The 12,605-nt window shown below is 40.5% G+C and overlaps 1 protein-coding gene across 1 annotated transcript in view; it reads left to right on the top strand.

Annotated features, from left to right (window-relative positions):
• Positions 1-12,605, top strand: part of MPP7 (membrane protein, palmitoylated 7 (MAGUK p55 subfamily member 7)) — a 108,491-nt gene that overhangs the window by 92,986 nt on the left and 2,900 nt on the right. Inside the window, exons 11-14 of the mRNA XM_009895117.1 lie at positions 1,897-2,067; positions 8,876-8,956; positions 10,791-10,884; positions 11,981-12,089. Of these exons, the coding sequence (XP_009893419.1) occupies positions 1,897-2,067; positions 8,876-8,956; positions 10,791-10,884; positions 11,981-12,089 (455 nt within the window). The remainder of the gene's footprint in view (positions 1-1,896; positions 2,068-8,875; positions 8,957-10,790; positions 10,885-11,980; positions 12,090-12,605) is intronic.

The raw sequence follows: 12,605 nt of genomic DNA on the forward strand, positions 1-12,605 counted from the left end.
ATATGATTTGTTTACTAGGCCCTTCACCAGCTTCATTGCCCTCCTCTGCACTCGCTCCAGCACATCGGTATCTCTCTTGTATTGAGGTGCCCAAAACTGGACACAATACTCGAGGTGACCAGTGCTGAGTACAGGGGCACAATCACCTCCCTACTTCTGCTGGCCACGCTATTTTTAATACAAGCCAGGATGCCATTGGCTTTCTTGGCCACCTGGGCACACTGCCGGCTCATATTCAGCCACTTGTCAATTACGAAGTTCCTTATTCTTTAAACCGTTCAGTATGCTCAGAGCTATCAGCGCTCCAACAGGGCTTTCCTGACTGCAGTCACTTCAGTGTTAAATGTTCTTTAAATAATAAATAACATAACTGGGTTTATTTCATTACGTTTTCTTGTCTCATATTTTGGTCCCTTTTCTATCTCAGCCCATGTCCTTCTCATTGGAGGATGGAAATGTCATCATCCTTTTCTGTGGATGCTGGCTCTTCTCCTGTTGCGTTGATTTTCATTTTACTTATTCACATTGTGAATGGGTCAACATTTCACTGTATTCTCAAAGAAATTTTTGTGTGTATGCATGTGGTGTAGATTCCCATAGGTATAGGGTCTGACATCAATAAAATAACTTGGTTAACATCCTCTGTGATCCAGGTTCTGCAAAGATTTATGCTAAGTGGAACTGTGTGTGTGCAAAATGCTAAGCCTGTAACTAAGCCTTGCAGGATTTCGCTTCAGATCTGGTTATAAATATTTGCAGAACTGAGTCTTGAATTTGCCAGATACTACCTTTGAAGAAAAAATGTAATGTGATTACTTCTCAAACACCTAAACATAAGTGCTTTTACAAGTTTATGAAAACATATTGCTGAAAAATCTGGGGTCACTAAAAGTTTACATGTGTTTACTGTCCTATGAAATGTTCTGGGCAAAAAAAAAGGGTGTTGGGATTTTTCCAGTATTTAAAGTGTAGTTCATGTTTTACTTTATTACCCCCAAATAATGAAATAAGCCTTCCAGTCCTTCCTGTAGTTCCTTCTAGAACAAAAGTGGTGCCATAGAGATACCAGTAAAATGTAAGGTAATCATTAACAGAAGAGTAAATTGGTTTTTATCCTATAGTCTAGAAGGGGGGGGTTGTGCTCTTCTGCTTGAAAATGCCTATGATTATCTCCTTTGAGAGTACTTAAAAGCTATGTGAAATTTCAAGTCTTCTAGATAGGCACTGTAGATGTCACACTGTTGATGCAATTGTAAATGCAAATTTAAGAGGAATATTAACTTTTAATTTCATACTAACAGATCTATAATATGGGTACTGTGTTGTCTAAGATGTTTCATAGTGTTTTGGAATGTAACTCACAGTGTTTGGTTTTACTTTTAAACAACTTCGGGAAAGGTTTTGTGTGCCTTTTATGCTATCAGCATGGAGCTAAGCAAAAAAAAAAAATTGTCCAAGGAGTTAATTCTCATTAACCCTTTCAATACCAGATGTGTTTCTACCATACGTTGTATTTGATGTCTGTGTGCCATGATGATTTAATAGAAATACATTGTGTGGTATGAGAGTCCTGATTGCATGAATTTCTTGTGTATATATACTAATGTATAAAACACTTGAATTATCTAAACATATAATTACAATAAGTTGTTAACATGTTAGAGCTCGTTGTTGCAACTGTTACAATTTTATTGGTAATCTTAATTTTGCAGCTTAAATAGGCACCTGATATAGCTTAAAACTGCGGGAAACTATCATTCTAATGACCTGGGTTATTAAATATGTAATCCATTTTTTATTCCATGCACCAATCCTCAAATGTTTGGAAAAGACTGTTTTCAAATACTTCGAGATGACTTATTTTCTTACTTTGAAAAAAACCTGTTCTTATTGCAGCTGGTTTTAGAAGAAGCTTTCGTCTTAGCAGGAAAGATAAAAAAACAAACAAATCTATGTATGAATGCAAGAAGAGCGATCAGTATGATACAGCAGATATCCCAACATATGAAGAAGTTGCAAAATATAGACGACAACCTAATGAAAAATACAGGCTTGTAGTTTTGGTTGGTAAGTTGTTTTCTTTATTTTTGACTGGGTAAAACAGAGGACTGCTGATTAGCGCAATGCTTACCACAAAATCATTTAGATTGGAAGGGATCTCAGGAGGTCACCTGGTCCAGCCTTCCACTCAGCAGGATTAATGCTGAATTCAGAGCAGGTTGCTGATGACAACTTTGGGAACTTGTCTTCCCACCATGTCTTCTCTTGTCTTCCCACCACACACTTCAGCAAAGAGGTAGCCTCCATCTTCTCAATGGGTATCAGAAGGGTGCTGGTGGGTCCTCCTGAAGCCATGTCTTCTCTGAGCTAGACAAGCCCAGTTCCCTCAGTCCCTCCTTGCAGGTCATGTGCTTCAGCTCCCAGCCATCTTGGAGGCCCTCTGCTGGCTTTGCTCCAGTTTATCAACATCTGTCTTGTAGTGCAGGGCCTGTTGTGGACAGAGTATTGCTCACAGGGTCTAACACGTGCTGAGCAAATGGGAAGAATCATTTCTCCCTGCCTACAGGCTAGGCTCTTGCTGATAGAGCCCAGTCTTCTGTTAGCCTTCATTGCTGCCAGCATGCACTGTGGACTCATGCTTGCTGCCCACCTAGACCCCCAGGTCCTTTTCATCCAGGCTGCTCTCCAGCCAGTCAGCCTCTAGCTGGTACTGCTCTGGGGCTTACTGTCTCCCAGATGCAGGACTTTATTTGTCCTCATCAAATTTCACAATGTTCTGCCAGGCCATGCCCGTAGCATATCAAGGTCCCTCTGAATGGAAACCCTGCCTTTGAGCAGGTCACTTGCATCACCCACTTTGGCATCTGCAAATTTGATGAGGGCCTATTCTGTGTCCTCCTCTAGGTTATTGATACAGATATTAAACAGAGTATGTTCCTCAGGGTAGATCCCTGAGGAACTCCGCTTGTAATGAGTCGCCCAGTAGAGTACAGACCAATACCCCCTACCCTTTAAAAATGATCACCCATCCAGTTTTTCCCCTATCTAGCAGTCCACCCATCTAGACAGGATATCCCAACTTCCGTATAAGGATGCTCTAGGAGACCATGTCTAATGCCTTGCTACAATAAAAGGAGATAACATTAAAATGTAGCTACCATGGTTACTAGTCTGCACCTGGCATTCAAGCTGTACTAAAACTCAAAAGAATTACGTTGGTGTTCTGCTCTTAGAGATAAATCAATACATCTCTGTGGAAAAAAAAAGAAGAAAAAAGACCAGAATAAATACCTGTGGTCAGCCAAGACAGTGGAAAGAAGCAAAGCCATCTACTGTGTTAGAATAAGTAAACAAGCAATAGAGAGAAAGGTGGACTTCTGCAGGCCAAGAGCAGATGTAAACATAGCTGCAGAAGACTCAAGATGTCATCCTTAGTCAGTTTTCTGTTCTTCTATACTTTGTCACTGCCATGGGTTACCCACAGCATTTATTTTCTAACAAAAATGCATCTCTTCAGTCTCCTAAAAAAAGAGAAAGTACGTGATCTTAAATTTTTCAAAGGTGACTATTGGAGTACCAATGAGTCACGAGTAATCATTACTACCAATGAGTAATGTCTCATTGCTTATTGTTTCTTTTGCAGTAGCACATAGGTTGATGCTTTATTAGTAAAGTTTCCTCCATTCTGAAAGCAGTAGAGCAGAGAAATACGACCCTCTATCAGGGACTGTTATGAACTGTTGAGTAGCTGTGTTTTTATATCGCTCATATCCAAGGGAACATTAAATTTAGTTTTTAATAAACAGTTTTGTCACTCTCGAGCACTAAAATTCAGCCACCTACTAGTGTGATCGCTGTGAGATTGTGGGCTATATACAACAAGTAATAACATGGTTGAGTTGATTTTACACTTACATCAACAGAGTGCAGTGCAAAAGTGTGATAAGTAGACTTTTAATAGCAAATTGCATATGCCTGATCTAAGGAATACCTAGAGATTTCGTTTGATTTTTGTTGTAATAAATCAAATGAAGAAAGTGTGCTTTTGCAGTAACAAAAGCAGTTCAGAAATTTATTGCAGACTTCAGTAATTCTAATGTTTTTCTCTGGATATTAAGAGCAGCTTAAGTCTGGCCAATACCATAAAAATGTCTTGGGCAAAATGTGGAAAAACTAGCAGAGCTAAGCAACGCAGGTATAGTAGAAGTGAACACATTTAAAAAGCTTTTTGTGTGCCAGTAGCAGCATTCAATATAATACGTCAAATATAATTTGGATATTAGTACCAGGAAACAAAGGCACAGGTAATTAATTTATAGCTGTAATTGGTGGGGGCACTAAATGTCTGTTGTGTTTTGCTAGGCCTGCGTGTCTAATTTGCTGTTGGAAGGGGGGTTTTAGGGTTTGTTTTGCCCTTTTTTAGGGGGAGGGAGTTTGACAACTTTGAAGTGGAAATTTCTTTTGGCTTCTTTTTAAATTGGTCTGGTCTAATTTACAGAATGCAAATTGCAGACACGGTAATTTTTAGCGCCCTGTAGTGTGATATATACCAGTCTGAGGCTCAGCTAGATGTATTAGTTTGTCAAGATTTTACCTTGTCTGCAAATGCAGGTTCATGAATATCCGTGGGGCTAAAGTAACAGGTCATCTGAAGCAGTAATGATACAGATGCTTCTGCTGTGCTTTTAGTTGTTATAAATGTGATGAGTCTGCTAAAACCAAAATTATTCAATATCATGTCACCAATCTTCTGGTAACTTACTGTTGCCGGGCTGCCAACAAACTCTTCAAGTCTTTCTTCAGAAATATTTCCTGCATCCTAAGCATGATACCTTGCAGCCCTATCAGGCAAAGGCAGAATATTTTAATACGAAATGTATTATTTAGACACTAGAATTTTCCTTTACATTAATGAGGTCTTGCTCACAAAGGCTTCTGCTTCAGTAACTGTGAGGGCCAGACTAGCACAAATTTCATTTCCTAAGAGACAGAATGGCTGTGCTGCATACCATATCTACACAGTGTAGTGTCAGCTCAGTCAGAGCTTTTGGAAGGGGCAGTGCTAGGATAAAGCGAGGTCAGCAGTAACAAACCATGAGCGTGTCCCCAGAATGCACGCGGTTATATGCATGCCGTGTTACCACCAGAGGCACACAAAGCCTTTCAGGTGCTGCGGTCACCCATGGTGATGCATCTGTCCTGAGTGGGCAGTGCTGGAAGCGAGGACCAGAGGTGTGTAACCACAAAGGAGCAGTTGTTACTGCTGTGGGAGACAATCAGAAAAGGCTCTCTGTCTCTGAATTAGACTGTCAGTACTCCCCACAATGGTGTCCTTCTGGTGACCACTGCAAAGAAAAGGAGTCTGGGACTGGAAAAGTTATGTATTTCTTACATTTGAAAAAAAAAGTAATCTGTCACCTCTGGTTTTATCATGAAGGAACGATGTGGAGGCCAGGTCTGTCTCAGAGCAGGGGAGGGTGAAATGGAAGTGGGTCCTAGCTTTCTACATCTCCTGACTTATCTTTAACATGTCTCCAGTAGTGGCTGGTAGAGATTTAATGGATTTACAGCGGTAGTTGGTAAATGGCTTACCATGGCCATACTACTTCAAGTAAACCACCTGGACAATGACAAAAGAGACCTAGAATTGTTACCTTCATTAAACCTTCCCCGTTGAAGGTACAGGTAGGTCAGCATGGCTCAGGAATGAATACATAGGATGCAGCACGTTGGCTAGCCTTGCCCATGAGAACAGCAGTATAGTCACTGATTCTGCTTCAGTGAACAGCAAATCTAGAAGTACCCTCCCACTGCTAGTTGTAATTTACTGTAACACAAAAAAAGTAAGGTTCTGCTTTCCTACCGCATATCTCATTGACCTACAGTTGGACACACAGGTGCAGTCATTGCATTATAGTGATCAGTTGTCCTAGAGAAGGAATAACTGAGCCACAGAACCTCTGTCAAGGCATGTTTTCTACAGGGTCTTTATGATCCCAGCAGGGATGTTGTCACCTAACTCCCAAAATCTTTTCTGAAAGACCACTTCCTTTTTTTTTTCCTTTCCTTTCAAGTAGGCTTCTAGGACGTCAGTATATATGAAGAATGGCTGGTTGGGTTGACTCCCCCCCGCCCAAGACCTGAACTTACATCAAACAGTCTTTCTTTTCTTCAGACATGTCTGAATGGTATAAAATGTAATGCAAGTTTTAATGATTGGTGGTTCAGTTGTGCAAGAGACCTTCAATACATTGAGGAAGGCAATACAGCCCATTTGTGCAGGATTTGACCATTATTTATCTTGCAACAGCAAGCAACATAAATGTTCCTTAAAAAAAATAAACCAATATCTCTAAATCTCTTGCCATAACTCTAAATATTGCTGCCTGGGGTGATTCATAGTAAACCAAAACTATGCTACAGTCATGGATCCCACATACCTGGCATTTTACTATAAGAATCTGGATTGTTCTTTTCAATCCTGATGCTTTATTCTCGTCTTAAGTTCAGGTCTTAAGTTCAAATCATGTTCAGATTCATAATTATTAGAAACTGGCATCTTTCTGTGTTGCATCAAAATGAAAGGGATATTCAGAATAGAAGTGTACATTGCACTCGGGAGATTTAGTGTAAAAATCAGCATAGTGGATGGCATTGCTAATTAAGAATCAGCCTTCAGCATCCATATGCTACAGTTGTGAGAACTCTGTGAAGATAGCACTGACCAAGAAGAACCTACACTTTCCACTAGTTAAATTTGAAGATTATTTTTAAATGGTAATCTGGAAGGGGAGATGGAGTAATAGTGAGGTTGTGGTCTGGAAACAGATTTGATTTAAGTTTCCAAAGCATTTGTTGCAGGAAGCGAAGCCTGGATTCTTTATATATAAATAGAGCTAAAAGCATATTGTTGATTTGACAGCATGTAGACAGAGGAAATAATATTTGTGTAGATTTGATGGGGAAAATCTTTTGCTTGAAAGGAAGATGATTTTTTTTTACTTGAATTCCGCTTGTTTCATTCTACTTTGCTAGGATATATTGAGAATTTTAATTACTTTTTCTATAAAAATCCATATTTACCTTAAATAGCTATACTATTGAAAAAGGAATTTTTTTTTTTTTTTTAAAATAAGAACAAAAGTAATGCCATTATCTACATGACACATTGCTTTTCTCTGCAGACATGCACCAGTAGAGGCTGCTGTACACCATATTAAATAAACATTTATACGTACTGATAGATTAATTTACAGGCAGGTCAGAGATGGAACTTGAAATGTAGTTGTGTGTTTAACTTATGTAAACACATAAAAATTATAAATGCAGAAACCCTAAGATTTTACAGAGAGACCATAGTCTGGGGATAGTAGCAATGTAGCAAACATTTGCTTTTCATCATTATGTGTTTCTAACTTCAGACAGGGCGGATAGTCGTTTTTACAAATAGGCACCTGAAGGTGCTGAATCAATCTTTGATTTTTGATAGCAGACTCTCACTAGTAATTACCCAACTTATCACTATTTCATTAAAATGTTTATTAGGTTTTGTGTTTCTCATGTCTAAAATGCCTCTGTTTAAAAGCACTTCATGCATTAATGTATCACTTTTATGAGAAGAGCAAGAATTTTCCGTAAACCCACATGTATGATCCATGTGTCACTCTGCTCTGCGTTTTGCTGTTGACCTGGTTCTGCAGAAATGACACCACTGCACCGTCAGAAACGCACGAGCACGCAGAGAGCTCAGGCTCCCTCCACACACACACCACACCATGGCCCCACCACCACAAGGGCCGGGCAGGCTGGAGCCCTGCGTGAAGGGCTCCTGGGGACAGGCAGCGATTGCCCATGGAGCCTTTGAGACCTCACAGGACAGAGCACCCTCACTGAGACCTCAAGCACCGCTGGCAAATGGCTGAGAGTTAGGGACAACCCAAAAAACAAGAGGAAGCTCAGTAGCTTCTAGGACAGTAGTGCTCAAATGGAGGTAGAGGAGAAGGGTCAAAAAAATTCTGTGCAGTCTTTGTTTCTTCCTGCCATCCTCTTTCCAAGAGTGGTCTCTCTTTGGCAGCCGCGTGAAGAAGGAAACATTTGCTTTGGAGCAGTTCAGACAGCAGGCAGGAGAGGAGCATAGATTAAAAGAAAATCAACAAGAAAGAAACCCAAACATCCCAAAGGGGTTGTGACCTGGGGAGGGCTGCCCGCCCTTCCTCTCCCCGTGCGATGTTGCCCTGGCCCAGTCAAAAGGTGGACGGTGACATGTCCAGCTGGCCAGAGCCCAGGCGGAATTCCTGCCTGCGGCGGGGGCACAGTGCTGCCAGGGCATGGGGAGAAGGTGGTGGGAGTCCTCCTCGGGGGAGGCTGGCACAGACAGGGGATCCAGCAGCTGGAGGGAGTAAGGAGAAGGCCGTGGTGACACATGGAGTGCAGAGGCTTTGGGGGGGACTTGGCGCGTGCCAGCTGGGGTCCTCTAGTCTGTGAGTTGGGGATATTCTGGCAAAATGAAGAGCCAAACCATTTTTTGTGCCGGAAAGCTGCAGGTTAGGGTGCGGGTAGGGCTGAGGATGGAGATGGGAGTGTACTGTGGGTAGTTGCCGTAGAAAAGAAATTTAGCTTTGCTGTCAACTCCTTCCCCGATTTTTCCTCAGTAGTAAAGTCGGAGCAGAGTACCTGCCAACCACATCCCCTGAAATTTGTCAGCGGTGTATATTCTAGGAGAGGCTATAACCATGGGCGTTTCCAAATGACTCCGATTAAAAGCCAATATATATTATAGCTATGTGCTACGTAGCCTTACCTCGGAGAGTACTTATACCTGAAGACGAGAGAGAACTGGCTTTTGGGAAACAGCAGCATGATTTTTTTCTTTCAGGTCCTGTAGGGGTCGGACTGAATGAACTTAAACGGAAATTGCTGATCAGTGACACCCAGCATTACGGGGTAACGGTGCCACGTAAGTAAAAATACACTTCTATTCTCCTAATGCTATACTTGCATTATTATCCTTTATTATTGCATTACCTTAAGGCACTTTCAAATTTGGGTCCCTAAATGCATGCTTGGCATCCAAATTACTTTTCTAATTTTTAAAAGTGCTGCTGCAGTTGTATTTTAAATAGCATTGATTAAACTGATAGGACGTTTTGGCTCAGAGGCAATGCAGTAGACTTTTAGTACAAGTTTAACATGATTGATGTCAGCGAGGTTTAGTAAATGAAACTCAGCTGAAGAACACCCTGGGTTTGGCTGTAAAGCAGTGAAACGGACTCTGTTACCAATGCTTGCTTTCAGCAAAATGGCCTTTCTATATTAGACAGGCTGAAAAACGAAGACTGATGATAAGCAGCTTAAGCCTGTGAATAAATGAATTAAATCCCTTTGATTAGCTTTAGAAAAGTTGATTTGGGGATTTTTTTACTCTTTCCTCCTATCTGCCGAGTTGTGTTACTTTGTATAATGTTGAATAACATTGTTCTATATTAACTTCTACAGTACTTTATTGGGGTTTTTTTACGGACTTGACAGTTTTAGTTAGACTTTCATTCCTTGTTTTGCTTTGTACTTGTACTTGTGCCTCCTGTAGGGATCCTTCAAAAGTATGGGTCCAGCATTCTGCATTTGGGGATATTGTCACAGTTTTTTTGCAAGTACATAAAGTAGATATGTGAATGAGTTTACTAGGTAGAAAAATGAATATATTTGGTTTTGGCAAGTCATTTCATTTGCACATATTTGCTTCAGCTGGGTATTGAAAACAACAACAAAATAAGCCAGATGTTCCCAAATATTTAACACACTGAAACATATGCAATCATTTGCCCAAAAATATTTCTCTAAAAATTGCCAGTATTCATCAAGCTGCCTTCTCTCTTTTCTCTTCCAAATTTGTGGTTATAATTTAAAACAAACACGTAAAGAAATCCCTCTCCCTGAAATTCAGTAAGTCAGGACTTGGAGGGAGAACTGGGGGTTCTCGTCTTGGACATGTTCCTTTTCAATGTCAACCTAAGAAGAGCGTGATACCAAATGGCATTCTGGACTGTGTTTCTGCAAGCAGGTCGCGTTCGTTCCTATGTGATGGAGAATGCACGATGCTGTAACATACAACTCGTATTAAATAGGACTTTTGAATGAGTTCACTATCCATAAGTGGCAACCCCACAAATAAGTTTCATTTCTAAGCAGAAGCTTTGTACTTAGTACTTGAAGGAACGTGAGAATTGCAAATACTACAGGGCTACTGAAAGAGAAAGGAATTTGTTTTTCATCACCAGAAGACGAAAAGCACTAAAACATAAAACTCACACCCCATTTTTTTATTATCATGCTTCACATACCATAGCTACAAGTGTTGTTAATGAACATAACATTTTATAAATCAGGTTGGTGAACTTTGTTTCCCTTTATGGTCTCGTATGCTAATAAGTTTAACAAGTGGCGAGGTTGGGGTAATTGTTATGGACTGCTGCTCCTTTTATTATTCAGCTGTCCTCATTTTATTGGATTTTTCCACTAGTTAATAAAAATGATAATCTGATACTTGTCCAGTAGGTTTTTTCCTGCTTTTCCTGCACACTTTTAAAACTCAATCCTGTCATGGGCCTGTGTGCCGCCTACCAGATCCAGAGCAGCCTCATGTCTGTCAGAAGTGAGGGAACCGCCACGCTTAGTATTGCACAAGCGTTGTGTGCTTCGCAGTGTTTCCTGAACTGGTTTGAATTATATTGTTTTGTGCATCTCTTCCTTTTCTTTTTTTTCTTTTTTTCCTTCATTTAATGATACTGCAGACACTACCCGACCAAGGAGAAGCCAAGAAAGTGACGGTGTCGAATACATTTTCATTTCCAAGCACTTGTTTGAGACAGATGTACAGAATAACAAGTATGTTGAAGAGATTTTAACTAGAACCGCGGTTAAAACAATGGCTTTGTTACAAAATGGGGCTGGTTGTAATTTTAGATAATAAGTCAAAGGGGTTATAAGTTGCAGTGATTTGAAGATGCGTTAAAATTACATTTTGATATATAAGCAGTTCAAAGCAGCTGGCAAAAACACAGAGGAAAAAAGCAGTATGTGCAAACACAACTGTTTCTGAGCTTCCAAGTGTTTCCAGTACTTCGGCTCATCAAAGAAGACACTGAAATTGTAGGTGTTCAGGATGAGGGAGCGCTCTTTTAATAGGGCATCATCTGTCATAGCAATAAGGCATTGCAGCTCTAGGAGGTGGGGCCCGGGAAGTTCTGCAAACGTGCCCGAGTCAATGTTTGTGTAGTTCTGCTCTCTTTCAGGCCAGGCACTTCCTCTGCTTTTGAATTTAGAGATCTACAGTGAAGCCCCTGCCTGTAAACCTGCCAGAAATTAAACGAAAATGGAGACAATGGTAGCATCGTGCTCTCTGGCAGCCTGTAAAATATCATGGCTTGAAATTCTGCCCCAGTGTTTCAGAGGGCAAAAGTGTATTAGACACAAAGCTGCGGGTTTTATTGAAACTTCAAACTGTGCCTTGCTTTTTTGGCAAATAGCGCTTGTACTTTTATAGCACATAACCAGCCGCCTTGGTTCCATTAGCACCATCGTCGCTCCTCCTCCTCTTCTGAGACAGAGAATTTGGATATTCTGTAGTGTGCAATGAAATTTCAGTAGTTTCTATTGTTTAGCTTATCCACTGTTTTATTGCATTGCATTAGTGCAGAAAAAGAGGTGATGGAAAACATTAGTGGGCTGTTGGACTACAGTACTTTTTTCTCTTTAACTGTAATACAAGCAGGTGTTACTGATTTGAAAGTGGTAAAGTAGAAGATTTCTTAAAATTGACATGCTGAAGTACTTGACAGCATTTCCTTTATAAAACATGGTAAAACTCTCATGTAAAGTAAAATATTTTTGCTCCTGAATCAGATCTTACAAACCAAACTGATAAGGGTTTTTTTCTGGAGAAAATGGAGATGATTCCAGTTGTTTTCACCTTCTGCCGCAGGTTTATCGAGTATGGCGAGTATAAGAACAACTACTATGGTACAAGTTTAGACTCCGTCCGATCCGTTCTAGCTAAAAACAAAGTTTGTTTGTTGGATGTGCAGCCTCATGTAAGTAAGCACGTCTTTGGGACTCTTGTAGTTCCCCACATTGCATATTGGGATTCCTGGAAAAAAATCTTTCTAAAAAGGTATATTTTGTTCCACGCTGAATGACTGTAGGGTGGGCTTGCTGGGTACCTTTATCACAGCAAGACTCTCTGAAAGGAGGAGGGGAAGGAAACTTCAATACATATTGGCAAGTATTCAGCTCAGTCATTAAGTGAATTGAAAGCCTGCAGCATAATACCAAAGATTTAATTACAAAATGCTCCTACATTTCCATTCATCTTTCTGCTGGTTTGGGTTAGAGTTTCTCTCCGAAATGTCTGTTTCAGAACAGCTTTGAGCTACCACCCAGTCCAGCAACTCTCTCACGTATTTAACCGGACCGTTCATGGAAAGGGTTTCCGTGCAGGGTGGACACGTGTCAAGGAACGCACTAAATGTGATGTTGGCTGGATAATTGTTAAGAACATTCCTCTCTAAACCGTTTGTTCTTGCGTTGACCTTGTCTTTCAACCCTGC

This window comes from Charadrius vociferus, unplaced genomic scaffold (assembly GCF_000708025.1).
Source record: "Charadrius vociferus isolate BGI_N301 unplaced genomic scaffold, ASM70802v2 scaffold61, whole genome shotgun sequence".
NCBI classification, from domain to species: domain Eukaryota; kingdom Metazoa; phylum Chordata; class Aves; order Charadriiformes; family Charadriidae; genus Charadrius; species Charadrius vociferus.